The 27,926-nt window shown below is 33.4% G+C and overlaps 1 protein-coding gene across 2 annotated transcripts in view; it reads left to right on the top strand.

The window, feature by feature from the left end:
- Window positions 1–27,926, top strand: part of UBR2 (ubiquitin protein ligase E3 component n-recognin 2) — a 168,936-nt gene that overhangs the window by 22,159 nt on the left and 118,851 nt on the right. For both annotated transcript variants that reach the window (XM_001362230.4, XM_003340481.4), the window contains exons 3-4: window positions 18,243–18,321; window positions 21,336–21,449. In XM_001362230.4, the coding sequence (XP_001362267.1) occupies window positions 18,243–18,321; window positions 21,336–21,449 (193 nt within the window). The remainder of the gene's footprint in view (window positions 1–18,242; window positions 18,322–21,335; window positions 21,450–27,926) is intronic.

Consider the following 27,926-nt stretch of genomic DNA (forward strand, 5'->3'; position numbering starts at 1 on the left):
ATTTTATTGAATCCCATTTCAATAATTCCTTTCCCCAGGGTTTTGTAATCTTGCCTTTATCAAACATTGCTTTCTACATACATTTGGTTCCTTATCTTTCATTGATATATTTTTCTGTTAATTATCCAAAATCTGGTCATTTTGACTATTACATTTTTATAATGCATTTTGAAATAATGACAGGGTAAATCACCCTATGTAAATGTTTTCCTCCATAATTCCTTTTGATATTCTGCTATGTTTTTCTTCTTTAAAAATAAGTTTTGTTGATGGCTTTTGTTTGTACACTTGTCTGTTTCCCAATGTAGAAATACAGTTAATGAAAACTTATAAGTATCTACATATGGCATATAATATCTTTCACTGATAATCTTGCACTTTTTTTTTAACCCTTACCTTCCATCTTGGAATTAACACTGTGTATTGGCTCCAAGGCAGAAGTTAAGGGCTAGGCAACGGGGGTTAAGGGACTTGCCCAGGGTCACACAGCTGGGAAGTGTCTCAGGCCAGATTTTAACCCAGGACCTCCCATCTCTGGGCCTGACTCTCAATCCACTGAGCCACCCACCTGCCCCACCCCCCTTTGCACTTCTCCCCTGATAGGGAAGACCTGTTATTATCTATTCTCTGAGACTGATTAGTCATTCCAGTGATTCAGAGTTTGGCTTCTTTTTAGCTATTTATTTTCATTATAATTATCATAGAATAATAAATTTAGATCTTCAAGGTACTTCAGAAGTTATCTAGTTCAGCCTCTTCATTTTGTAGATGGTGCAGCTAAACTCAGAAAAGTCAATTGACTTGCCCAAGATCACAGAGGTAGTAAGTAGCAGAATTAGAATTTGAACCCACATCTTCTGACTCCAAATCTTTACACTTAACTACAGTTTCCCTACTATGTTGTTCTCCTGTTTCTGTATCAGTTCATAACATCATATGGGTTTTTTTTTAATTCCTCATGTTTGTTTTTTCTTTTGGCATAATCATTTTGCTTAATATACCATCATGTGGTATCAGCTCTCCCTAAATGATAGGCATATACTTCATTTCTTTTGTTTTTCTATAATAAAAATTACTGCTGTAAATATTTTGGTATATAGGGGGAGCCTTTCTGGTTTTCAGCTCCTTAAAGCCAATTATGGGATTGTTAGATAAAAAAGAATCAATAGTTAAGTGACTTTTGTTGTATAATTCTGAATTTTTTCCCAGAATGATTGAACTAAAGCCTACCTCTAGTGGTCAGGGAGATTGCTATTAATATTTTTTCTCCTACATTTTCCTTTGATATTCTTGTCTGTTTATTTTTTCATATAAATTTTATTAATATCTTTTCCAATTCTGGCAAGCTGTTAATTGGCATCTTAATTAATTTTGCATTGAATCAATAAGTATGAGAAATATTAATGTTTTAGCATATTGGCTCAACCTAGCCTTGGGTAAAGGGATAGCCCTCCATAATTAATTTATTACTTTTTGTCAAGATCACTTAACATTTGTTTTTATTTAAACCTCATGTCTTATAAATCAATGACCAAATATTCATTAATTTGGTTATTATAATTTCACTTTCTGTCTTTCTGATTTTTGTTAATGATAGTATAAAAAGATAGATATTTTTTGTGCAACTATCCCAGACTTTGTTACTTTGCAAGTCTTGTTCATTATCAGTTAATTTGTTTAGCTCCCTTATAGAGTCAGGAAGTTCATATAATCAGGAAATGGGGATATTTTAGCCTTTTCATTGTCCAAACTCCTTTTTTTCTTTTTTCTTGACTTTTTTTGCTAGAGGTAACATTTCTAAAATTGTTAAACAGATGCAATAAAACTGGGCAGCCTTACTTTTAACCCATTGTTAGCATGAATATCTGTAATGCTTCTCCTTTCAATTAAAGTTTCAAATATTTTTAAGTTATTTAATTTCAGGGACAGAAATGAAATAGTCCTATCCTTAAGAGGCTTAACCTTCTGCCTAGAGAGAATAAAGCAAACACATAAATAACAGTACAAAGAAAGTTGAGGAAGAAGATTATAACAACTGGGGAGTGTTTAGGAAGACTTCATAAAGGAAGCTTCCAATTTGGACATTAAAGACATGGTCTCTAAAAGTTGGAAAAGAGAAAAGAGTTCTCTAGTTATAAGAAGTGTGGTAACTGGGTGAAGAAGCATTGAATTCTCAGTATGATTAGTAAAATAGTTTGTCTGGAGCATAAAGTTCTTAAAAGGTAATAGTATGAAACAAACCATTTTATATAATGCTAGCTCTTGGTTTCAATTGTAAATTGTCATCCCTTGCTATATTATGGTTCACTTACTGCAGATTTACTATATTGCAGGGTTTGTTTGTTTTTTTATCTAATTCTGTATCATGGAGTTTTTGCTATATCATGGGGTTTTGTGGATGAATACCATACTGTACACATTGGAAAGGAAGTACACCACTACTGCTTGTGCAAATTTGCCAATATGAGATTGTACACTATTGGCTAATGGAATGAAAAACAACCAACCACAGTTCTGTGTTCTGTATCCTGGGCACCAATTGACTCAGATTATAGGTTAATAAGAGTGTGGAAAAGGTTTATAGGAGAGTGGGAAGGGTTCATAAAGCCTTAAAATACAAATAAATAATAAAATAAATACAACAGTCCTACTTCGTGGATTTTCACCTATTGTGGTGGTTTCTGGAATGTAATTTCTGCAGTAGGTGAGGGATCACTATATATTTTAATCTAATTGGAGAACATAGTTTTTTTTTTCCTGTATTTTGTTGTTTGTTTGTTTTTTTTTTTTAGTGCAAATGAGATATATTTTATTAGAGTTCTTTTCTGTTAACCTCTGTCACTTTAATCATATAATGAGAACTTTTATTATATTGTTTTTCTCATGTTGAACAATTCATACATTTCTGGTATATGCTATCTTGGTTGTGCTACATTTTAAAATATATTACTGGATTCACCTAGCTAGCTTTTAATTCATTATTTTTGCATTTATAATCATTAAAGATATTAGCCTATAATTTTCTCTTATCTGTGTTAAGTTTGAAGGTTAAAAATCATAATTAGCAACACAGAAAGAACTAGATAACCTATTGTTATATTTAGAAAAGTCTATGTAACATGGGAATTATTTGTTCTTTGAAGGTTGGGGAAATTCACTTGGTCCTAATACCTTGGTTTTTTTCCCCCAGGGGAATTCTTTAATAACCTGATTTTTCCTTCTGAGCTTGTTTACTTTAGATTGTCTATTTACCATTTTTAATATGATATTTTATATTTTTTGAGATAAATCACTTTTAAGTTAAAATTTTTATTAACATAAATTTTTAAGTATTATAATTTGTTTTGCTCATTTCTAATTTTGAGTTTCTTATATCCTTTTAAAAAATAGACTTTTCTAGCTATTCATCTATTTCACTAGATCTTTTTAAAAAGCCAGCTTTTTGTTTTATTAATTCATTTTTTGTTTGTTATTTTATTAACGTATTCTAATGTTAATAATCTCCTTTTTTTCTCTTTCCTTAAATGTACTCTTGTTTGTTTTCTCTTTCTCTTAGTCATCCAGCTCTTTTAACTTACTTATGTATGCTACTCAGATTGCATTCCATAAAAACTTTTTTGGTTAAATTTAACAAGCATTTGTTAAGTTTTAATATATACAGGACACTATGATTAGTACTGGGGAGAGAGAAAGATGAAAAATAGCATTCTGTCTTGAAAAAATTCACAATCTATTGGAAGAGTAGAAGTTATCTCTTTGGTGCACTGTGTATTTTCAGGTTTTTCTAATATACACTCTCAGCAGTAGCTGAACTCTCTTTTTCCCTAGCACATTTAGTGTACCCTTCCATGCCTTTCCTTGTGTTGTGTTCTTTATGCTTGATGTTTTTATATGTGTCATTTGTTGTTTTGGTTGAAGTAACCTTTTACTGTTTTTATAATTAGTTTCTTTAACACAGGCATAGTCTTAATTACTTTTAAATTTTCTTGAAGATTTGTATATCATTTTTGTTTAATTCTGTTTTTATTAAATTATGGTTCATAAATGTAGTATTTCACATTTCTAGCTTTTAAAAAATAGCCCTTACCTTCTGTTTTAGACCCAATATTAGTTCTAAGGCAGAAGGGTGGTAAGGGCTAGGCAATGGAAGTTAAGTGACTTGACAGTTAGATTTGAATCCAGGACCTCCTATCTCTGGGCCTGGATTTTTATCCAATAAGCCACCTAGCTGCCCCCAATTTCTGTCTTTTTAAGTTTTCCTAGGATTTTTCCATGACTATGAACAGGATCCATTTTTGTAACTATTCCATGTGTATACCCCCCAAAATGTACATTTTCTATTTTAATTTTAACTTATTTAATGATTTTTTCAAGTCTATAATCTTATGTGTCATTTTAAAACATGTTCTGATCTGCTATAATTTTCAATTTATTTCTCACAATTTTTACTTTATAATTGTAGCTACTTAATGCATATACATTCAAAATAGACTTATTTTCTTTCTGAAATTTTACTTTTATTGATGCTTTTCATTTTTTCACATTAATTTCTAATTTTTTCCCCTTTCATTTCCCCAACAAAGATATCCTTTGTAACAAAAAATTTAAAAGATAGAGTAAAATGGTTCATCAAAATCAATGAACATATTAGCCAAATATGACTATTTCATACTCATTGTTTTCTACCTTTAAAATCAAAGATATATTTTCTTATTACCTAGTACCAAGCTTGGTAATTGTAATTTTAAAACATTCAGTTTCTTTTTGGTGGTGTTATTGTATATGTTGTTTTCATGATTCTTCTTTATTGTGTATCAGTTCATACAAGTCTTCTGATCTTCTGAGTTCTTCACATTCATTTCTTAAGGTATAGCAATATTCCATTTTATTCATGTATGATCATTTGTTTGGCCATCCCTCAGCCAATGGGAACCTACTTTGTTTCGACTACTTTACTAACCCCCAATCCCAAGTGCTATTATGAATATTTTTATATATTTGGGACTTTTCGTTCTTTGACCTCTTCTAGCAGTGGAGTTCCTGATTTAATGTGTATATGCATTCCATTCAATTGGTTAGGGGAAAAATACCATAATTCCAAATTACTTTCCAGAATGGTTGAACCAATTCATAGCTCCGGAAACAGTGTACATGACTTCCCATAGATCTCCAATATTGACTTATTTCCATCTTTTATCGTTTTTAGCAATTTATATGCTCATTTTCAGTGGTGCTTTTCAGCATGATATACTTTCCTTACTTATCTGTCAATGTTTTTTTCTTTAAATTCGGCATCCTCAGCTATCATCAGTATAACTCTGTATTTATTTATTTTTACCTAGATGTAGCATATGATGTGTGTGTGTGTGTGTGTGTCACTTTCAATTTGAAATCTTCACAGGAGTTAGTTAATAATATTTAGAGATAGGTTTTTGAAATTATCTAGTCAACCTCTTTATTTTTTAGGTTTAGGAAACCATGTCTTTTGGGGGAATGAATGCTTCCTGTGTAGATATAGTATTGAATTCTACTTTAAAATCCATTCCATAGTTCTTTTATTGGGAGAATATATCCATTTATATTCAGCTGATAAACTTTATTCTATCTTTGTTGCTAGTCATTTTGTCTGAAAGAAATAGGAACTTTCTTATTTTACTTTGCTGTTTCTAAATCAAAATTGAATCAGTGCAGTATATAGTAGATAGAGAACTAGCCTTGGAGTCAGAAAGACCTGAATCAAATCTTATTTCTGACGCATACTAGTTGTATGCTCTTTGCAAAGTCCCTTAATCTCTCATTGTCCTAGGCTACATTTTAAGACTACATGTTACAAATAACTTGTTGGTCCAGGAAGTTTCTTCACCAGGAGTTCTCCATACTGACAAAGTCATAGGTACCCTTAAAAAAAAAAACCAACAGCTAAACTTAATAAAAGAATACTAAACACAGTTCCTATATTTTATGCTATTAACTTTGTAAATACCTTGTTAATAGGCCTTAGAGATGGATGATGCCTTAGGGACCATCTGGTCTAATTCTTTCCTTTTGCAGATGATTACTCATCTGTAAAACAAGTACCTGAAGTACTTTACATCTGTAAAAGAAGAACCCAGAGAGATGAAATGGCTTGCCCAATGTCAAAGCAGTAGTAAATAATAGAGCTGGGATTCTAATCCAAGTCTTTTTTAAATTAAGTGATCCTTTTACTATACCATGTTTCCATTGTAATTCTCTAAAACTCAGCCTCATCCCCTTTGTCAAACACAGGAGTTTAACCCTGAAACTACCTCTAACACCATCAAATATTTTTTTGAAACACAAGATTTTCTGGAAAACTGATTATTTGAAGGCCAGTATTATTTATGGTATGTTCCTCCTACTTTATTCTTTCTTTATGAAGAAAAATCATGTGAGATCTTTTATGATAAGTAATCTCTTTCTTCCTTCTGACAGCTTGAAAGATTTTTTTTCTTTGTCAGTCATTGTAGTTTTGAAGTTTGATGGTGATGTGCCTGGATGAGTTGAATTTTGAATCTCTCCTTGGGTTCTGTGAATTCTTTCTATTTTCAATATATCACTTGTTTTAGTTGTTCTGGATTTTTTTGGGGGGGGGTATAATTTCTTGAAAGAGAATGATCAGATTTTTTTTCTTTGTTATTTTATGTGACCTCAATAATTCTGAGGCTTCCTTTTCTTTATTCTATCCTTCAAGATCTTCATTGCATCAGACCTTCCTCATCTTTTCTGGTTAAATTATTTTGAAGCCATGTTTTTCTGTTTCAGCAGCATTTTATGCCATTTCATCTTCTACCATATTACTTTTGTTTGCCATTGTTGATAATTGTCAAATTCTCTTTATAGTCTCCTTAGTACTGAGTTGTAACACCATTTCTTACTCAGATATTTTAGCAACATCAATTATTTTATTTCACATAAATTTTTTGCTGATTTTACATTCTTTGAATGTATCCTTATCTACTTAATTGTATACTTTGGTATTTCTTGTATTATTTTAATGTTGCTACTCTTTCAATATTAAAATTTTAACTTTTTACTTTCAGTGACAAACATACATATTCAATTATGAATGAGGGCATAACTAATGAAAATAAGAAAATGGAGCATACAAGCTGAAACAACAAATGTGAATGATTTTATTTACATGTCTCTAACTTCCATTACTTACTGATCATTAACTTCATCTCTAAAAGAGGTACATATTAACTTTAATATAGTAATACCCACATTGTTTTTCTTTTCCAATTCCTTTTTGACCTTTACTACATATATATAGCAATAATTTGTTGCTGTTATTGAGGTTATTCATTACATGATGGTAATCAAAATGTATATTTCTCTTTTGGTTCTGCTTTCCTTACTCTTGATACTACATCTGATTTTATTTTCATGTAGTTCCTTCTGGTTCTTTTCCTAAAGCTTATTTCATTCCATAGTGATTTTTTTTTTTAGTTCTCTGCTGTTGTGTTTTTTATGGGTTACATTTTCCATGTGAGATTGTCTTGCAACTTTTTTTCAATATTTCTGCAATTTTGTAGGAAGTTCATGAGGTACCAGATAACTATACAACCTCCCACTCTCATCTTTCTTAAAGTCCCTATTGTTTCTTCCTTCACAATTACTCACAACCATTCAATCCAGTGGATTTGTATTGAATTGATGGTAGGTAGACTGTGTTCTAGGATATGGCTACTTGTGATTCTGTGTAGAAAACTGTCTAGGTTTCCCATTCTACAATTTCAAATATTAGCTGCCCACAAAGTGCAGCTGTTATTTGAAGAAGTTAACTTTAATTGTTCTCTGATTCAATCAGAGGACTATACCTATATTAATTTGCTGGTATGGATTGTTTTAAAATTTTAATTTTATTTTTCAGTTAGCCTACCTAATTTATTGTTAACACAAAGCAAATTGGACCTTTATAGAAAGCTTTTCTTAAGTCTCCCACAAGTACAGAATAGACTCGTATTTAAAATGGGAAGATATTTAGTCTAAATCTCCTCATTTTACAGATAGGAAACCCAGGTCCCAAAAGTTAAATGACATTATAAGAAACCATAGGAAGAAATGACAGATTTGGGATTTAAATCATTTCTAGAACTTTTCCCATTAAACTACAATATATCCAGGATATGCAGAGATTTTACTGTTCTTGGGACCAGCCAGTAGAAGAGAGCCTCCTGTCCTTTTTTTGCCATGAAGTATTAGATTTATTACCGTCCATTACTACTATGTCATGTTGCTGACTCTTTTCAGTCTTGGAATAGTTTTCTAAAATTGATATTTCGGTACTTAGAACAATTCTAGGCATAATCTGGTAATATTCCTCAGATGTATCAACAGTTGATTTGTTTGCTTTTTCAAGTATGATTTCTCATAGTTTAAATGGCCATGAACTAGTGGATCATGTGCCCTGGGCATTAGGTAGATACTAGTTTTAGAACTTGGAGCAGCAGATATTTCTTTTCTTGTAAATGTAGATATTCTAAAGAGATCCTGTGTTCTAAAGGATGGTGGCCTAGAGGTGGTGAAATGAGTTGTAAGGGACTGAGGAGGTTTTCTAATATACAGTATTTCCTCAGAAATGTCTTCTACATTTTTGACAAGTTATCAGTCAATGAAGATCTCTAGCAAGTTGGGAGCTCATTATCTTATCAAGCAGTCCAGCCTATTTTTAGAATCTTAGTTTTAGAGCTGGAAGAGACATTAAAACCTATGAAGTTTCAAATCCTTATTTTACAGATGAGGAAACTAAGGCCAAAAAAAAGGTTAAGCAACTTGCTCAAAGATGTATGAGTAATAAGTAGCAGAACTGGAATATTTAACCCCAATCTTTTGTCTTCTGTCTCTAAATCCAACATATTTTCACCATTTCATACTGCCCTCTCTCTGACTTTTCATACTTTGGCACTGGTTCTGCCCTTTGGAGCCAAGCAGAACAACTATCATCCTTTTTCCACCTGAGAAACTGTTAAATATTTGAAAGTAACTATCATCTCCTCCCTCCGGCTTCACCTTTCCAGGTTAAACATCCCTTGAACTTTAATCAATCATCATATTGCATAGTTTTGAGTCTCCTCATTATACTTGTCACTCAACTCTGGACCTACTCCAGTTTGTCACTACACTTCTAAAATGTAGATCCCAGAACTGAGTAGAGTTCTCATCTTCCTCCTCCTCCTCCTCACTGTCCTCCTCTTCCTCATCATCATCTTCCTCCTCCTCAGAATCCTGTTTGGACAGAGCTGCTCCCCCCTTGGCGGCTTTGGGGGGCTCAAATTCTTCATCGTCCTCATCTTCACTATCTTCTTCTTCAGACTCGCTGTCCTCTTTCTTGGCATTTTTTCCATTTTTTGCCCCTTTGGCCGGGGTGGCTGCTGCTTTAGCTGGGGTGGCTGCTGCTTTACCTCCCTTCTTGCCTGGTGTGGGGACAGCTTTGGCTGGGGTGGCCACTTTCTTGGCTGGGGTCACAGCGGCCTTCTTACCAGGAGTCACAACTGCTTTCTTGGCAGGTGTGGTAGCAACAACAGCTTTTTTGGCTGGTGTAGCTGCAGCCTTCTTTGCTGGGGTAGCTGCAGCCTTCTTGCCCTTCTTCTGAGGGACCACGACCTCTTCTCCACTGCTTTCTTCTTCCTCTTCTGACATGTCTTCATCCTCACTGTCTTCTACCTCCTTGGGGGGAGGGGCCATCTTCTTCGGCTCACCTTGATTTTTAGCAGCCTTCCCGAGCTTCACCATGGCGGCGGCGCGCGACTAGGGAGCGGGGGTGATGAGAGATCCGTCGGCGAAGGCCCAGGCAGCGGCGGCGGTGATGACGGAGAGCGCGAGGAGGAGCCTGAGTAGAGTTCTCAATGAGCACACAACAGGTTGCTTGCTAGTTAGTCCTGCTCTTCTAATCAGATCCCTAGTTCATTTTCCAGAAACTTATCCAAAATTTTCTTCTGTTTTCTAACTATATCCCTGTTCTCTACAGATAATATAGACATAAAATTATGAGCTACTTGAAGGAATGGACTTTTTTTTTTTGCTTGCCTTTTTCCATATCCTTAATGCCTGACATAAGGCCTGGAACATAGTAGGCAATAATAAATGTGTGTAGTCTTTTTTTTTTCATTTAGCTTGTAAAATTCTTACTATCTCAACAAACTTCAGTCCTTAAAACTTAACATAATTTATGCTGTTCTCCTCTCAGGTTACAGGAAGAAATAACATACTTATCCCTTGCTAAATGCCAATGCCTTTAAGCACCATCCCTTCATTCCTACTCTATGACTTTGCTTTAGCAGATATACCCCTCACTTACACTCTTCTCTTTTTTTTTTAACATTCTTCTCTTTTTACCAACTTCTTTTTTTCTTCCTCTAAGTTCAGGTCTTCCCAATATTTAAAAAAAAAAAAAACTTTTTTTTTTGGTGGGAGGACTTCCACTCCATTCCATTCAGTTATTATTTCATCTTTCTCTTTCCTTTTATACTACCAAAATTCTTGAAGAAGAATTGATACTCTGTCCTTGTGTACTTACTCTCTCCACTCACCCTGACTCCTCCCCCCCAATATTGAAATTAATCTTTCAGAAGTTATTTATAATAACCTAACCACCAGGTTGGTTTTCTGTTCTCATTCTCCTTGACGTCTTTGCAGTGTGTGATTCTGTGTTACCTACTACACTTTGGCCATTCTTTCTTCCTTTGGGTTCAGAGATACTACACTTCCTGCTTCTTTCTCTGCCTATCTTACTATTTTCCCTATATATCCTTTGCTAGCTCTTTATCTTTTAAATTCTTTGAAGTAGGAAAGATATTCTCCAATATTGTATCCTTACCCCTCTTCTCTCTTATATTCTTTTCACAGCAATCTCATTTGCTCTCATGACTTCAGTTTTTACCTTTATATAAATCATTCCCAACTCTATACCTCTAGCCCTGACCTCTCTTTTTAGCTTTTCGTATTTCTAAACATATATGAGACAACTCTATTTTCTTTCTATAGCAAATTCTTTATCATCATGGACAGTGAAGCTACCATACCACTATCTTCTCAAACTAAAAATGCCCTAACCTTACTCCTGAATGCCCATTTTTGTCATTATTCATGTAGTATTTAGTATTTTGAACTTTGATTTGACTTTTTCCTTTATTCTTTTCCATTTCTTAGCTGTTCACTTTCTTAAGTCCACTGATTTTGTTATTGCAATATCTCTCATGTTCTGTATTTTATCTCTGTTTACATAGCCACCACATTTGAAGAGACTCATCTTCTAGACTCTTGCAATACCATCCTAATAGGTCTTCCAATCAGTCCTTCATACAGCAGTAATCTTTATTCTATATAAACCAGGCTAATCTTTATTCATGAATCTTTTACTCAAATTATTTTGTTCAGATCTTTTGTGCCAAAATATTTAGTGGCTTTCTGTTATCCATCAAGTAAAGTTCAAATACCTTACCTGGTGCTGAAGGCTCCATTTTTTTTAACTACATTCAACTTTTTAAGCCTTATATCTTATAATTTACTACCGTGTATTTTACATTTCAGTCAAGGTAGACTATTTTGCTTCCTGAATGTGCTTTGAGATTTCCAAGCTTTTTAACTTGGTCAATTCAAGAACTTTATGCATATATCAGCACACTGTCATCTACAAACAGGAGTAACTGGAGAACCTCTACTTCTATTGAGAGTTCTTCCATTTGGACTCTGTAGTGAATATCCTCAATGATAATGACAAAACACCTTTAGGGAAACTCTCCCTCTTTTATACCTCACTTAATAATCAGATAGTCATTGGAGTAAGTTATCTCTGTTGTATATCTTTCTTCATGTATGATTTTATTATAAGCATGAGGGAGGTACTTTGTTGAAGAAGATACTTTAGGACAACTTTTTATTCTACTAAATTAAATGCTTTTTGTGGTCAACAAATACAGTGGAAAAAATTTTTTTCCTCCACACCACTTGTCAGTTTTATAACTATAAAGATGTGGTCTCTCTCTCTCTCTCTCTCTCTCTCTCTCTCTCTCTCTCTCTCTCTCTCTCTCTCTCTCTCTCTCTCTCTCTCTCTCTCTCTCTTCCTGTGTGTGTGTGTGTGTGTGTTTGTGTGTGTGTACAGAGGTGTTTGTATTTGTAAGTTATTCTCACATAAATTTTCTAGAAGTATAAAAGGCAGATAATTTTATTGATACTGACTTTTTCTTAGTCATTTGCCGTGGTCAGGGTCCAGCCCCACTCGTGACTCCAGGGTTCCCGACAGGTGGCAAACGATCAGTCAAAATAAATAAAACGGAAGACAGCTTAATCATTACCGCCATGGTACTGCTTTGCATCTGATAGCTGCTCCACTTTCCCAATGTCTGATCTTTATTTTTATACCCATTCTCTTGTCATGCATATACACAAAATCAAAGAGAGATAATTGGAAAAGTGATACATCAACTTTTAACAAATCACTTGATTAACATTCTATATTTTTGTATTGTGATTACAGACAGAATAAAGTTTGCACACAAGATATCACAATTTATTCACTTATTCCCCAATTAGTTAAAAGGTTATTTGAGTCACCCTCTTAAAACTCTAGTTTCCTTCTTTATCTTTTCCTATTAACTCAGAATCAAAAAGTTTTGTTTTGCTTATAACTTCCCTCTTTTGTATTGCTTCTATTTTTTTTATCTCATTCTCCATATTCCTATTTCTTTACTTGTTGAATTTAATGTATTTCTATACCAAATTCTTCTTATGTTGTGTTCAACTTCTGTTCATTTCAGGTAAGATTGAAGTTCGTTGCTTGCTTATTCCCCCAACTTCTTCCTCCATGTTTGTATAATCTTCTTACACAAATATCTGCCCCTTTTTCCTCCCATGTACACTACTAGTATTTTCATATTCCTTTTGCCTTTCCTTCTTTTTTACTGTAAGATTAAAATTATTATCAAATAATGCCAAGTATTATCTTTTATAAGATTTATTAATAATCACTTGAAGCAGAAGAAATAAAAGGACAAAAGTAAAAGCCTCAATAAAAACCCATGAGAAAAATTCTCCTGCCTGGGACTCACCCCACCTCTACAAACTGTGATCAGGGGAAATGAAAGTGTGAGGGCGGAGCTACACAAAACTTATATCTTCCCTACATTAGTATATAACATGAGAATGAACATGGGAAGTTGGGATTTAGAGCCCTGGGGAGCAAATCCTAATTACACAATACCTTCCTCAAAACCTTAGCATAGTACTAATTCATCCTCATCACTTCCATTTTTCTTTATTAACTCCCTCAATATCCTTAGAAGACATTATGGTTCTATAGAGCATATTTGTCCCCAATTAGAATGTTAGCACTATATCATCATGCTACTCTTTCTAATTCAGATAGATATGTCTTTCTAGGTTTCTCTGGATTCTTGTGTTTGAATTTAGAATTCCTACTGAACTCCTTCCTACTTCTGTAATATCTTTAGATTTATAATAATTTTTCATATTGTTTGTTGTTTTCTTAGATTTACTAATTTCTTCAGTTTAAGTTTCTCAGTTGAGGCCTTAGATTAATTAGGACTAGGCTCTGCCTCTAATTTGCTTTTGGGTGGGAATGACCTTGATTTCTTGAGTTCCCTTACTTTCAGTTTTAGGGGCTGGCCCCATCTGGATCTTTGAGGTTTAGACTGCAATCTCAAGATAGCTGGTAGAAACCTCAGAACCATTGGATCTGGGGTACCCTTCTGTGATACCTCTTGCTGTGGTATGCTTCCTTTTCAATTCTCTTTGAGCTTCTGCTTTGACCTCTTATACAGTTCTGGGGTGGAAGAAGTCACTGTAGTTTTTCTTTGGATTTCTTCATCATTATATGTTGCCATATGAACTTTAGGATTTTGCTTTAGTAGGTTTATGGAAGCTGTACCATTAACTTTGTATTCAGGCAACCATCTTGGCTGGAAGTAGAAACTTGGCGTTTTCTTTGTCTGTTAGATTCCGAAGTTACTCCCTTCCAGTATTCCATTCACTTCTGGTAAGACTAACATTCTCTTCTCATTGGTTTAAGTTGGATCCAAAAGCGCCTTCTGAATGGTGAAAATGGTAGCAAGGTTTTAGGTTGGATAGAAAGGAAAGGATAGGTGTAGGAAGATCAATTAAGCTATTGCAGTATATAGTCTAGGATAATAGTAAAGGTAGTCTGACTTAAAATTTCAGTTTCAGATATCCTGAGTTTGAGGTCCTTATGAATTATTGAAGTAAAGATGTTCAGTAAGCAACTGGTAATGGTAGGTCTGGAACTTAAAAATGGCAAAAGCTGGATATGTGGATATATGAGTTATTCACAAAGAGATGATAGCTGAATGAAGAAGTACAGATGAGATTTTTCCAAGTTAATAGTTTAGAGAGAGAAAACAGAGATCTGGAGCATCCACACATGCAATAGATCGTAAACACTGAATCTGCAAAGGAGACTGAGAAGGATTGGGCAAGCAGGAGAACTTGAATGTAGAAAGAGCAACATGAAAATAGTAGTAAAATGTATGTCCAGAAGGAGAATGTTCAATAAGTTTATGAGACAGATCAAAGTCAGGATATAGTGATGATGGGGAACCTCAATTACCCATATATCCTTGAAATATCTCTGCTTAAAAAGGAGCTGAGAAATCCTCCCTTCCCTCCTCTTCCCTCCCCCCTCCCATCATACAAGTTTTATACTAAAGATGTTTCCATATTGGTCACTGTTGTAAGAGAATATTCACATAAAACCAAAACCTCAAAATAAAACCATAAATAAACTGGTCTAAAAAATAGCATTCCTTGATCGACATCTGACTTCAATAGTTCTTTCTCTGGAGGTGGACAGCATTCTTTGTCATAAGTACCTCAGAAATGTCCTGGATCATTGTATTGCTGTTAGTAGTAATATCTCTATCACATTTTTATTGTTCTGCAATATTGCAGTTACTGTGTATAATGTTCTCCTGGTTCTGTATCAGATCACATAGGTCTTTCCAGCTCTTTCTGAAATCATCCTGTTCATCATTCCTTATAGCACAATAGTATTCCATCATCATTGTCTACCACAATTTGTTCAGTCATCCCCCAATTTGAGGGACAACCTTTCATAAAGCCCAGTTCTAACCATGTCTCTCCCCTACTTAAGAAGCATCAGTAGCTTCCTCCCTAAAGTCTTTTTAAAGAGTAGATACAAACCTGATTGTTTAGCATTTAAAGCAATTCACATCTCTTCAGTCTATCTTTCTATAATGATTTTACATTATTTTCACAGGTTCTTATACCTCTTCCTAGATTGTCAGTGTGATTTGTAGGATTACTAAAGTGTTCTGTTCAGGGAAGAACTTAAAAATATATTTTTTTAAATACTAGATGAAATGGATGTCCTTTTGGCCTCTTGGGTTACAATATGTGAGGTTGTCCCAAAGATTATTTTGGTTGAAACCTGTGATATCAATCCTTTTTACCTATTGCTATGTATTTCAATAGCAATTTTGTCTGCTTAACTTTTGATAAGGGGAGGAGGTAACAACCGAAACACTTGTAATTGGTGAATTGTTACTAAAGAAAAAAAATTCTTTTTTACTCTAAAAAAAGTTATTTTGAGCATAATATTGACATAATTAATCTTTAGGTATATTTTTAAAGAAGTATAGTAGTTCCAGTAGAATTGGAGGACAATTATAAGTGCTATTTAGTGTTCACAGTTGATGTGTGATTTAGAGCTATAATTTGATATGGCAGTACTTAATTAAGTTGAATGGGTTGGCAGGAAAGGAAAGGTGAAACTCAAGGTTTTCTTTGTACAGTTAAATTGATAACCTCATTCTCTAAACATATTTATTACCAGGCAATGATAGCGTTATATACAAAGTATTCTTCATAGTGGAAATTTTTCTAAGAGTTTTGTTTTGGAAATTTTAAAAACAAAATACTTATTCTCTCCAGTTCCAGTAGCTCATGCCTAGCAACAAGGAGAAAGGAAGTTTATTTATTCATTTATTTTTTTTTTATTTTTATTTTTTTGCTTGATAGTTTAAAGCACCTATTTGGAGGAATTTATCATACTGGGTATTACAGGATTGTTGCTTTCTATTTCTTGCCCTTGTGAAATTTTCAATTGCTTATATCTTTGTAGCAGATTTTCTTTTAGATCTACCCCACTTCTGTGGTACTCTATCCTAAATACCAACATACTGTTGTAAAACTAGAATTTAAGTTTCATGGTTTTTAAATATTCTTAAATTTATTCTATCTCTAGTGTATACTTGTGCCCAAATTGGGAAAATAGGGAGAACTGACCAAATTCTCTAGGTTGTTTAATGTTTCAAACAAGTCTTTATATTTTAAGTTTTGTATTGACATGCAATCATTTTCATATTAGACCAGCATTAGTGATATAACATGATTTTGATAAGCAATTGCCCATTTCTAAATGGCAGGTAGGATTTTTAATTTATTTTTTTTTTTAGTATGAGAGACAGTCTGGTGAAGCCTATGGACTCCTCAGAATATTGTTGTTAAATTTATGAAATAAATATGTAGGATTACAAAGGAAACCAATTATATTTCAAATAAATATGTAATGTTCTGCCTACCCAAATTTAAGAATCCCATGAAATTTATTCATTAATTCCATCTTTCTCTTCTCTATCACAAATTTTAGTAGGGAAGAGTCACGGCTCCCACCATTTTTATTTAAAAAATTAGTTTCCCTTTGATGGTGAAAATTAGAACCTGAAAAGAATTTCCCCTTTGTTAATTCCTTTACCTTTAGAAGGATGAAATTATCACTAACAAAAGTCATTAGGCATTTTTTGGACCCTGGTTAAGAAAAATCCTGTTCTAAAATTTTTCACAGAATTCTTTTATATAAAGCTTTGCTTAGCAGCTAAACCAAGCTTAACTGTTTTTAAAAATAGATCTTTATTGAATCCTCTACATTTGCTGCTGCATTCCTTGTTATCCTCTCCCAGAAAGCCAACTCATAACAAAGAATTTAAAAAGTAAAAGAAAGAAAAATTCAGCAAAAACTAATCAACATTTTGATAAAACCTGACATATGTAGCATTCTGCAGTTACAGACCTCACTTCTTAAAAGGAGCGAAGAAGATGGTAACTTTTATCTCTTAATATCCCAGCTTGATCATTTTAATTTCACAGTATTAAGTTTCAGAGGTTTGGTTCTTCCCAATTGCTTTGTTAGATATTGTTTTCGTACTTATCCTAACTTCACTTTGGTTACAAATCCTTCTATGTTTCTGTATTCATCATGTTCATCATTTCTTAAAACATAGTATTTTCCACTACATATATGTACCACTATTTTATTCATTCCTTCCGTAATTTGGGGGCATTTGCTTTGTTTACAGTTTTATGATTCCACAAAAAGTGGTGGATATGGGACATTTTGTTATTGACCTTCATGAGTGATGTGTTCAGTACTAGAATTTTTATGTCAAAGGGTATAGACCTTTTAGTCACTTTTCTTTACTTAATTCAAAATTGAAAAGGCTTAACAGTTGATAGCATGTCTGAATTTTAATAAATTCAAACAATCCTTTCTATATAAATGACCCAATACTAAAATGAAAAAAAAAATCCCAAGACTGAGTATTGTATTTCAAATGCAGGCAGTCTGTTAGGGTGGTGGTTTAATTTCATCTTCAGTAAATTGCTTTCATAGTCCTTTTCTCTAAATACTTCTGGGTGTTTATTCAACCAAATGGACAAATGAAAAAATGGTTAAACTTTGATGATAAAGCAAGTTAGAAATGTATTTAGGAAAATACTTTGCCATGATCATTTTTTTTATTAATGCCAACCAATCAGCAAGGGTTGCTCCCTGATTTTTCATTATAGAGGAATATTCTTTAGGGAAATTCTGCAGTCCAAAGTCTATGCTGGAAAAATAGCCATTAAATCAAAATTAATCTATTTTCAACTTCTTAAAAGGTTTGGGGTGATCTAACAAAAATTACATGGGGGTTTTTTTAGAACCACTTTTAAATGAAAGCTCTTACAATTGTCTTTGCGCTAGGATAAATGAGTAAGCTTTTTGCGTTATTTGAAATTGACTTAGGGATTTGACTTCAATTACAGGTTTAGGGCCAGAATTCCCTCATTTTTAGTTTAGAAATCTGTTGGCATCCTGTTTATAGGATTCTCATTTGAAAATATTACATTGTTAAAAACCTCATTTTGTAAATTATCCTTAATTTTTTTCTTCTTTAATTTTACAGAGACTGTGCTGTTGATCCAACTTGTGTTTTATGCATGGAGTGCTTTTTGGGAAGTATTCACAGAGAGCATCGATATAGGGTTAGTAATGTCTATAGTATAGTATGTTGATATTCTACTGTATTTTTTTCCTATGGTAAGATTAAATGATTAATATAAGACTTAAAAAGATATTAAGTAATCTCCTTAAAGGACATGACACTACTAGTGAGAGGTGAGTTTAAGAAAAAAACTAGATGCTAGACCTTGAGGAAGAGATGGTTCAAAAATTATTTTAATCAAAGACAAATATCAAATAGAGTTGTCAACCACATTTTAAAAACTTCTCTATTTTGCATTTTTTCTGTTTGTTTTCTGTTTATTATTTTTAATCATTGCTGTAACTTCATTGGGTGGATTATTAGTAAATTTTAGGAAAGAGTACAATGGTCAAGAGTGAGGAAAAGAAAAGGAGAAAAGGAAAGAAAACCAAAAGTAACAAAAATTACCATTAAAGTAAAAAAAAAGTCTTCTGCTCCCTGTGACAGAAAGGTTTCATCTCTCTGCTTCCATCTGTCTCCTTTAGAATTCAAGTATTTTAATGTTAAGAATCCTATCAAGTTAGGGGAATGCTCAGTTGCAGAGGATGGGACCCATTAACACTTTTGCTCATGGTTGTTGCTACAAATAATTAGGACTTTTAAAAATTCAAAATATATGTTGCTTTGGCATTGATTGTACAGATAAAAAGTAGACATTTGCTAATGCCTTTTTCTGATGGGTTTCCTTAGAAACCAAGAATGAAGCTAGGCATATTTAGAGGCCAGACTACCCAGGGTTGTTACATGAAAATCTCCTTTTTCTATTCAAAAAAATAAAGTTTTATTGATATCTTTTGTTGTAATATCAGTCATTTTGGGTTTATTTAATCACCTCCCCTAACTCCTCATAAATTGAACCCTTCTTTCTAACAAAGAAAAATAGTAAAGCCAAGATGGGAATGTCTACAAGATTCTTTCCCCATTGTCCCTTTTCAATATCTATTCTTTAGGACTCTTACTGGTTTTTCAGTTCCTCAGTTTGTCTTCCTTTTTGTGATTTTTTTCGTTTACATTGTTATCATTATGTATATTTTGGGGCTCTGTTTATTTCACTCAGTTTCAGTTTGCATAGATCTCATCCTTTTTTTTTTTGACATTTTTTTATTTGGTCAATTTCAAACATTATTCCTTGGTTACAAAAATCATTTTCTATTCCTCCCACCCCTCCCATAACCGACACACAATTCCACTGGGTATTACATGTGTCCTTGATCAGAATCCATTTCCATGTTGTTGGTGTTTGCACTGGGATGTTCATGATCTCATCCTTTCTTGAATTAACCTTTTTTGTAATTTTTAATTGCACTAATATTTTATTATGCTCATTTACCATAGTTTATGTAGCCATTCCTTAATTAATAGGAAACTGTTATTATGAATGTTGTAATTTTCTTTTCATATATTCCATATACTTAACAAGGTAGAAAAACAGAAATGACTGTTGTCTGCTATGCTAAGAAAATCTGCTATGTTAAGAGTTACCTCCAATTTGTTCTTATTGACTGCATTCTTATGTTGGTGATGTGAATAATAGGAATCATGAAATTTTAGTGAGAGTAAACTTGATTCTCGAGGATACTTTTATTTACTACCTCTTTGTTAGAGTAAAGAAATGTCCATTTCTCTTTGAACCATCCTACATATATTAAAAGTCTGGAATAAATATATAGAGAGAGTGGTAGGGTGCTGGGAGTTGGGAGGACAGTGTGGCACAGTAGAAACAGGTTTAGGTCTGGTGTCAGAGTACTTGATTTCAAATCTTGGCTCTTAAATTTGCTAATTGTATGATCTTGGCCAAATCAGGTCTCTGATCCCTGGTTGCTAAATGAAGGGTTGGACTGTGACTTCTAATATTCCTTCCAACTCTAAATCTATAATCCTACTTCTCTTGACAAATTTGCAAATGCTTCTTAGAGTTACTGATTGCAGAACTGAATCTCTATGGGTAGCTTGGATTTTTCTTCATTTATTATAATCTTTTGTGACAGTAAAGCCATTCTTTAGGGAGAATTTAATAAGCTTCCTCCTAGAATTTTCTGTGTCTAGATACCTGTTTTTAGCTTCATTGTGATATTAAAAGTAAAATTTCCTTTTTTCTTACTTTTAATCAATAGAAAATACTTCAAGGTAATTTTGCATTTTAAAATGATTAGTAAGTTCAAAACCCTATAGGTTTTTGTTGATTTTGTACATGACATCCAACTTTGTCCCAACTTTCCTGCATTTTGGGAAGGAGGAGGAATAAGTCATTTAGGAATGTGGGAAAGAAAAATTGTTAAAAGATTTCTGTAGTTGGTCACTTAATTTGAATCAAAGTGCTGTGCAGTTTAAGAATCTTTCCTTAAAAGGAAAAGCAATAAATGCTTAGTAAAACTGACAGCAGAGATATCATTATCCAAGTGGCTTTTCTATTATATCTGGCTTGCCAACATCCTTGTGATTTATCCACATGAGAGAAACTTAAATAAACGATGGTGTCAGAGAACAGTCTCTGCATTTTTATAAGATTTGCTTAATGTTTCTGAGCATGATAGACATAATAGAAATATCCAGGTCACGTACACAAAAATGTTCTCCAAAGGCTTTAAAGTTTAAATGGAGCTTCCCCTGTTATAACCAAAGTGCTGTTTCAAATGAAAATACTTCATGTTCTTGGGCAGTTTGACACTAAATCCTTTTAAAATGTCCATAAAATGTTAGGGATTATAAAATAGCTTATATCCTGAAATCACTTAAATTAATCTATAATTATGTTCTTTTAATTAAAATATTAAGAAAGCATGTACAGTTTGGAAGTTACAACATTGGGGTATTATATTGAAAGACATTACAAACTGTCTAATGAAGGTGCTTGAAAATAACTTCAGAGATATTTTCTATTATGGAGGGGGAGAGTTATCAAAGTAGTTTTAATTCTTTAGTGCAGGTATGTACCCTTTAGGCCTTATATAAATGTGTAATATTTGTGTAAATGTGTAAAATGTGACCAAGTGTTTTCTTGCCATGTTTCAAAAGATGACAACATCTGGAGGTGGAGGCTTCTGTGACTGTGGTGATACTGAAGCTTGGAAAGAGGGTCCTTATTGCACAAAACATGATCTGAACACATCTGAAACTGAAGAAGAAGAGGTATTTTTCCCCCCACAATAGTCTTAAGAACTATAATTTTGTTTTTGTTTTCATTAATAGAATTTATTTACATGTGTCTCAGCCCTTCTCTCCTTTCTCTACATCATAGAAGCATCATCTGGGAGACATATATATATATGTATATATGTCTTTCATGTTTCCAATTTTTAGTTCATTAAATTTATTCTTAAAAGTATTAAATGTGTAACTTTGTATAATGTTTTCTTGGTTCTACTAATTTTGCTGGTCATTATCCCATGTAGTTTTGCCCAAGTTTTTAAAAAATTAGCCTAATCATCATTTCTTTTGGCAAAGTAGTATGTCATCATAATCATATACCTTAATTTGTTTAGCTATATGTTCTAAAATATTTAAAGCAGCTCCTCAATTTCCAGTTCTTTGCCACCATGCAAATAGCTGCTATAAATATTTTGGAACATATAGCTTCTTTTCCTTTTTCCCTGATCTTGGAAAATAGACCCAGGAATTATATTATTGGGTCTAAGGGTATACATAATTTTATAACTCTATGGATGTAATTCCAATTTGCTCTTCAAAATGGTTGAATCAGTTCACAGTTCCACCAACAATATATTATTGTCTCCATGTTTCCACATCCCCTCCAACATTTGTCATTTTGCCTTTTTGTTATTTTATCCAATCTGATGGGTATAATTTCTCAGAATTGTTTGGAGGTGGTAACTAGGTGGGTCAGTGGGAGCCAGGCCTGAAGATGAGAGGTCCTGGGTTCAAACTTGGACCCATCCTAGCTGTATGACCCAGGGCAAACCACTTAACTCCCATTGCCTAGCACTTACTGCTCTTCTGCCTTAGAAATAACACACAGTATTGATTCTAAAATGGAAGGAAACAGCTTTAAAAAAAAATAAAGAATTGTTTTGCATTTCTCTAATCAGGAATGATTTAGGGAATTTTTTCATATATCTATATATAGCTTTGTTTTCTTCATCCAAAAATTGTTTATATCTTTTGCCCTTTTATCAATTTGGAGAGGTGTCCCTTCTACTTATAAATTTGACAGAATTCCCTACATATTTTAGATATGAGACCTCTATCTGAGAGGTTATCTATGAATTTTTTCCCCAAATTTTCTGCTTTCCTTCTAATCTTGGCAATATTTGTTTTATTTCTACAAAACCTTTTTAATTTAATATACTCAAGATTATCCATTTTACAGCTCATAATGCTCTCCAACTCTTGTTAACTCATAAATTCTTCTCCTAACCATAAATTTGATTGGTGTTATGTTCCCTGTTCTAATTTACTTTTGGGATCTCCTTTTATGTCTATATCATGTCTCCATTTTGATCTCATTTTAGTGAATGGTGTAAAATATTGGTCTATGCTTAGTTTCTGCCAAATATTTTCCAATTGTCTCAATTTTTGCCAAATAGTGATTTCTTACCCCCCCTCCAATTCTATGCCTTTGTTATCTGCAAGCTTACTATAATATTTTACAACTATTTGTTGTATATCTTGTCTTGCTCCACTGATCTACCTTTTTATTTCTTACCCACTACCACATAGTTTTTTGACAATAACAGCTTTATAATACAATTTTAAAACCCGGTACTGCTAGATCTCCTTCCTTTACATTTTTTTTATTCATTCTTTTGCTATTCTTGTTCTTTTGCTCTTTCAAATGAATTTTGTTACATTTTCCTAGCTCAATAAAATAACTTTTTGGTAATTTAATTGGGATGGCATTGAATAAGTAGATTAGTTTAGATAGGATTAACATTTTAAGTATATTGGCTTTGCTCATCTATGAGCAATTAATTTTTATCAAATTACTTTATTTGTATAAACATGTTTTATAATCTGTTCATGTAGTTCCTAGATTTGTTTTGGCAGGTTGCTCCCAGATATTTTATTTTATCTGTGATTATTTTAAATGGAATATATCTCTCTTCTTGTTGGACTTTGTTAGTATGTAAAAATGCTGATGATTTATATGGGTTTATTTTATATCCTACTTTGCTAAAATCATTGATAGTTTCAACTAACTTTCTAATTGAATGTTTAGATATATGTCTGGGTGACATATACCATCATGTTCTCTGAAAACAGAGGGTTTTATTATCTCTTTGCCCATCCTTATTTCTTCAATTTCTTTTTTTCTCTTAGTGCTATTACTAGCATTTCTAATACTATGTTAAATAATATTGGTGAAAATGGGCAACCTTGTTTCACTCCTGATCTTATTGAGAAAGTTCATAACTTATCCCCATTACAAATAATACTGATGGTTTGGGATAGATGCTTCTCAGGATTTTAAGAAAAAATCCATTTACACCTCTGTTTTCCAGCATTTTTAATAGGAATAAGTTGTATTTTGTGAAAGGCTTTTTCTGTATCTATTGATATAATCATATGTTCTTATTACTTTTGTTATTAATGTAATTAATTAGGTTGATCATTTTCCTGTTAGATCTAAAATACTTTTGAGTGTTAATTAGTTGTAGATAAGAGAGTAGGAGCCATAAACTGTGATAATTAAAATGTTTGGGAGCAAGGGCAATATATATATATATCAATTATGACCGCTGAAATATGTTTTCTACTGTGTCTTGGTTTTATATAAATATAAGATGGTTGCCAGGGAATATATTCCCAATTTATGAATATGCCCAAGCCAACTGGGTTTTATAGAGAAATTTAATTTATAATACACTGATTAATCAATAGAAAAAGAGAGAAAGTAAGAAAGGAATAAGAATGAATAAATCAGTCAGTTGGCTTTATCACTCACCCAAGATCTCTCTAGGTAAGGCTTCTCATGCCAACCTCAGGCTCCACCTTCAAGAGAGCCTCCTTTCAAGAAATGTTCCCAGAGAATTCTCCTCCTTCAGAGCCAGCCTTCTCTCCTGGTCCTCCCACAGAGCAACCTCCTCAGTCCTCCTTCAGAGCCACCTTGCTCAGAGCAAAACCTCCTCCTTCTCTTCTCAGACCCCGCTATCTTTAAGGAAACCATCTAAGTTCTCTCCCCTCAGTTCTCACATCTACCAATCACTGTCGATGTCTCCCCTGTGCCAATGGTGGCTGTAGCTTAACCCAGGACCGCCCAGAGGTCTGTGGCTTTGCACATGTCTGTTGAAGGTCATATTCTCAAATAATTAAATCTTGATCTTTGCTGCAGCCCTTCCTAAATCCTGTTACTCTGAGTAGGGTGGAGATTGTATTTTCCAAGACCTGGTTCTGTCATTCCAAATATCTCTATTGTATCAATTCTAAAATCAATCATGACTCAAAGAACTTCCTGTTCTATGCTTAAGCATAGGTCAAAACCCTTTCCATTGTTTAGCAAAAGGTTTCTGTCCTAAAGTAGTCTTAAGTAGGGAGGAGAAGGATCCTCCCTTGCCAAGGGGTTTCACATTCCAATAGAGTTCTTACTATCAGTAGGAAATTTTTTCCAGTATGAAATTTCCCAATGGTGAAATTTTCAACATTCATAAGTCTAAGAAGGTTTACATTCCTCATACTAAATCATCCCTACATTTCTGATACAAATCCTATTTGGTTATAATATTTAATCTTTGTGATATATTGTTGTAATCTCCTGTCTAGTATTTTATTTAGGATCTTTGTGTCTTATCTTCATTATTGAAGTTGGTCCAATTTTCTTTTTCTGTTTATGCTTTTCCTGGTTTAGATATCAACACCATATTTATTTCATAAAAGGATGTCGTGACCATATGTGGGCGACATAGTGTTAAGTGATTGGATCTGAGGGCCATTGTAGCTGTGGAGAGAGTTAGCCTGCTAGGGAGACTAGCAGCTAGAGAGAAAGAGTGAGATAAGAGGGAAGGACAGGAAAGATTTGAGTGCCAACTTGCCTGAGAAGGACCAAGTGGAAGAATCACAGCACCATGTCTGGGGGCTATGATGATCTTCATTTATTATGACAAAGATAAAGACTTTTATACAGAGTAAAATATTAAACATTACAATATTCTTTGGGGGGGGGTACTTTCCCACAGGATGATGTTTATGAAAATGACTTCACACGTGAACGTTACCTGGGTTACTATTACGACGTGAGCAAGTTCAGAAACAGTGATTGCTAAATGTAGCAGCCTGCTGCTACAAGATCTTCTTGCATAGGTTGAGCACCTGAAAGGGAAGCCAGGGCCTGAGGAAATATGGGTGGAAGGGTTGAAGGTTAAGAGAGGAAGGGCATGGGTAGAGGAAACAGATAAAAAGACACAGAATCCCTCAGCATCATGTTCTTCCTGTCAGCAGTTCCTCCTCAGATGGTCAGAGAGAGAGAAGCAGACATTAGAATGGATTTTTATTGAGGTTTCAAGGTATGGGGGATGTGGAATAGTCAATAAAACAGGTGGTATGATAGAAACATTAGCATCATATTGGCAATCAACAACAAGACAAAAGAAATGATACCAACATAGCCAGTGCCCAGACCAAAGGCTCGTTTGAAAGTCTTACTTCCTACCATCTCATTCAAATATTGAGTGTGTCTTTGCCTTTACAAAGAAACTATAGAAATTGCATACCAGCCTTCCAAACTGCAGGCAAGGGGAGAGGTTTGAGTTCAACAAAATTTTAGCCCCAATTCAAGGATTCAGAAATCAATCATGTGAAATATTGGAAATCTATCCATAAGTCTCATCCATGAACACTGTGCTCATTAGAGTCAGCTTTTGAATACATCTTTAATATTTTCATGATTCATTTATACCTGGAAACCTTCACTAATCTGTTCGTGGGGAAAGGCAGGTTTGGTACTATCAGTCATGATGTTACAAGGACTTCTTTACTCTTTTTTTTTTAATTGAAAATTTTTATTTAATTAATTAGAATATTTTTCCATGGTTACATGATTCATGTTCTTTTCTTCTCCCCTCTCCTTCCTCCCTTCCCCCGTAGCCAGTGTACAATTCACTGGATTTTACATTTATCATTAATCAAGATCTATTTCCCTATTATTGATAATTGCACCAGGGTGATCATTTAGAGTCTACATCCCTAATCATATCCCCATCAACCCATGTGGTCAAGCAGTTGTTTTTCTTCTGTGTTTCTGCTCCCACAGTTCTTTCTCTGGATGTGGATCTCATAAGTCCCTCAGAATTGTCCCATATCATTGCATTGCTGCTAGTAGAGAAGTCCATTGCATTCTATTGTGCCAGAGTGTATCAGTCTCTGTGTACAATGTTCTCCTGGTTCTGCTCCTTTCACTCTGCATCAATTCCTGGAGGTCATTCTAGTTCACATGGAATTCCTCCAGTCCATTATTTCTTTGAGCACATTATTTCTTTGAGTAGAGAAGTAAAGGACTTCTTTATTCTTCAGAGTGGGGGAGGGGAGGGGAGGACTCATGATTTAGTGATGACCTTTGGCCAAGTGTGAGAGATTTGGGCCTTACCAGCAATCTCAGGCAAGCATGGCTGCTTTCCTCAGTGGGCCTCCCAAAAGGAGTTTGGCAAAATTCTTTTTTTAATTATTTCAAGTAACTTATTTAATATTAGAATTAGTTGATCTTTAAATGTTTGGTAAAATTCACTTGTAAATCTATCTGGTCCTATCCTTTTTTTTAAGAAATTTCATTTATGACCTGTTCAATTTCTTTTTCTAAAAAAGGTTTTATTTAGAGATGTTGTTTCCTTCACTGAATCTAGGCAGTTTATTTTTTTTTTGTAAGTATTCTTCCATTTCATTTCACTAACATTGTTAAATTTGTATATAATTGATTAAAACAATTCCTAGTAATTATTTTAATTTCATTTTCATTCGTGATATGTTCACCTTTTACATGCTAGTTATCTGGTTTTCTTTTTCCCCTCTTTTTAAAAATTAAAATAACCAATCATTTATCTGTTGTTGTTTTTATTCATAAAATCAACTCTTAGATTTATTTATTCATTGGTTTTCTTACTTTTTAAGTTTTACTGATACCATCTTTAAATTTTTAGGATTTCTAATTTGGTGTTTAGCTGGGGATTTTTCATTTGTTTGTTTTCTAGTTTTTTTAATTGCATTCCCAATTCATTGATCTTTTATTGCTCTATTTTATTAATATAAGCAGAGATATAAATTTTCCCTTAATTGCTGCTTTTCCTATATCCCATAGGTTTTGGTATGTTGTCTCCTTATTAGCATTCTCTTTTAAAGATGTTATTTTTTGTTTCTATAATTTGTTCTTTAACTCATTCATTCTTTAAGATTAAATCATTTAGTCTCCAATTATTTTTAATTTTTGTTTCCATGGTCCTTCATTATATACTATTATTATTGCATTATTGATCTGAAAAGACTGTACTTAATACTGCTGCTTTTCTACCCTTAACTATATTTTTGTGCCCTAATATGTGTTTTTTTAAAGGGTACTACAGCTGAGGAGAAGGTATACTCTATTTTGTTTCCATTCAGTTCTTCCCAGATATTTATTATATTTAACTTATCTAAGATACTATTTATCTCATTTAATTTTTGGTT

The sequence above is a fragment of the Monodelphis domestica genome, chromosome 2, assembly GCF_027887165.1.
Source record: "Monodelphis domestica isolate mMonDom1 chromosome 2, mMonDom1.pri, whole genome shotgun sequence".
Taxonomy (NCBI): domain Eukaryota; kingdom Metazoa; phylum Chordata; class Mammalia; order Didelphimorphia; family Didelphidae; genus Monodelphis; species Monodelphis domestica.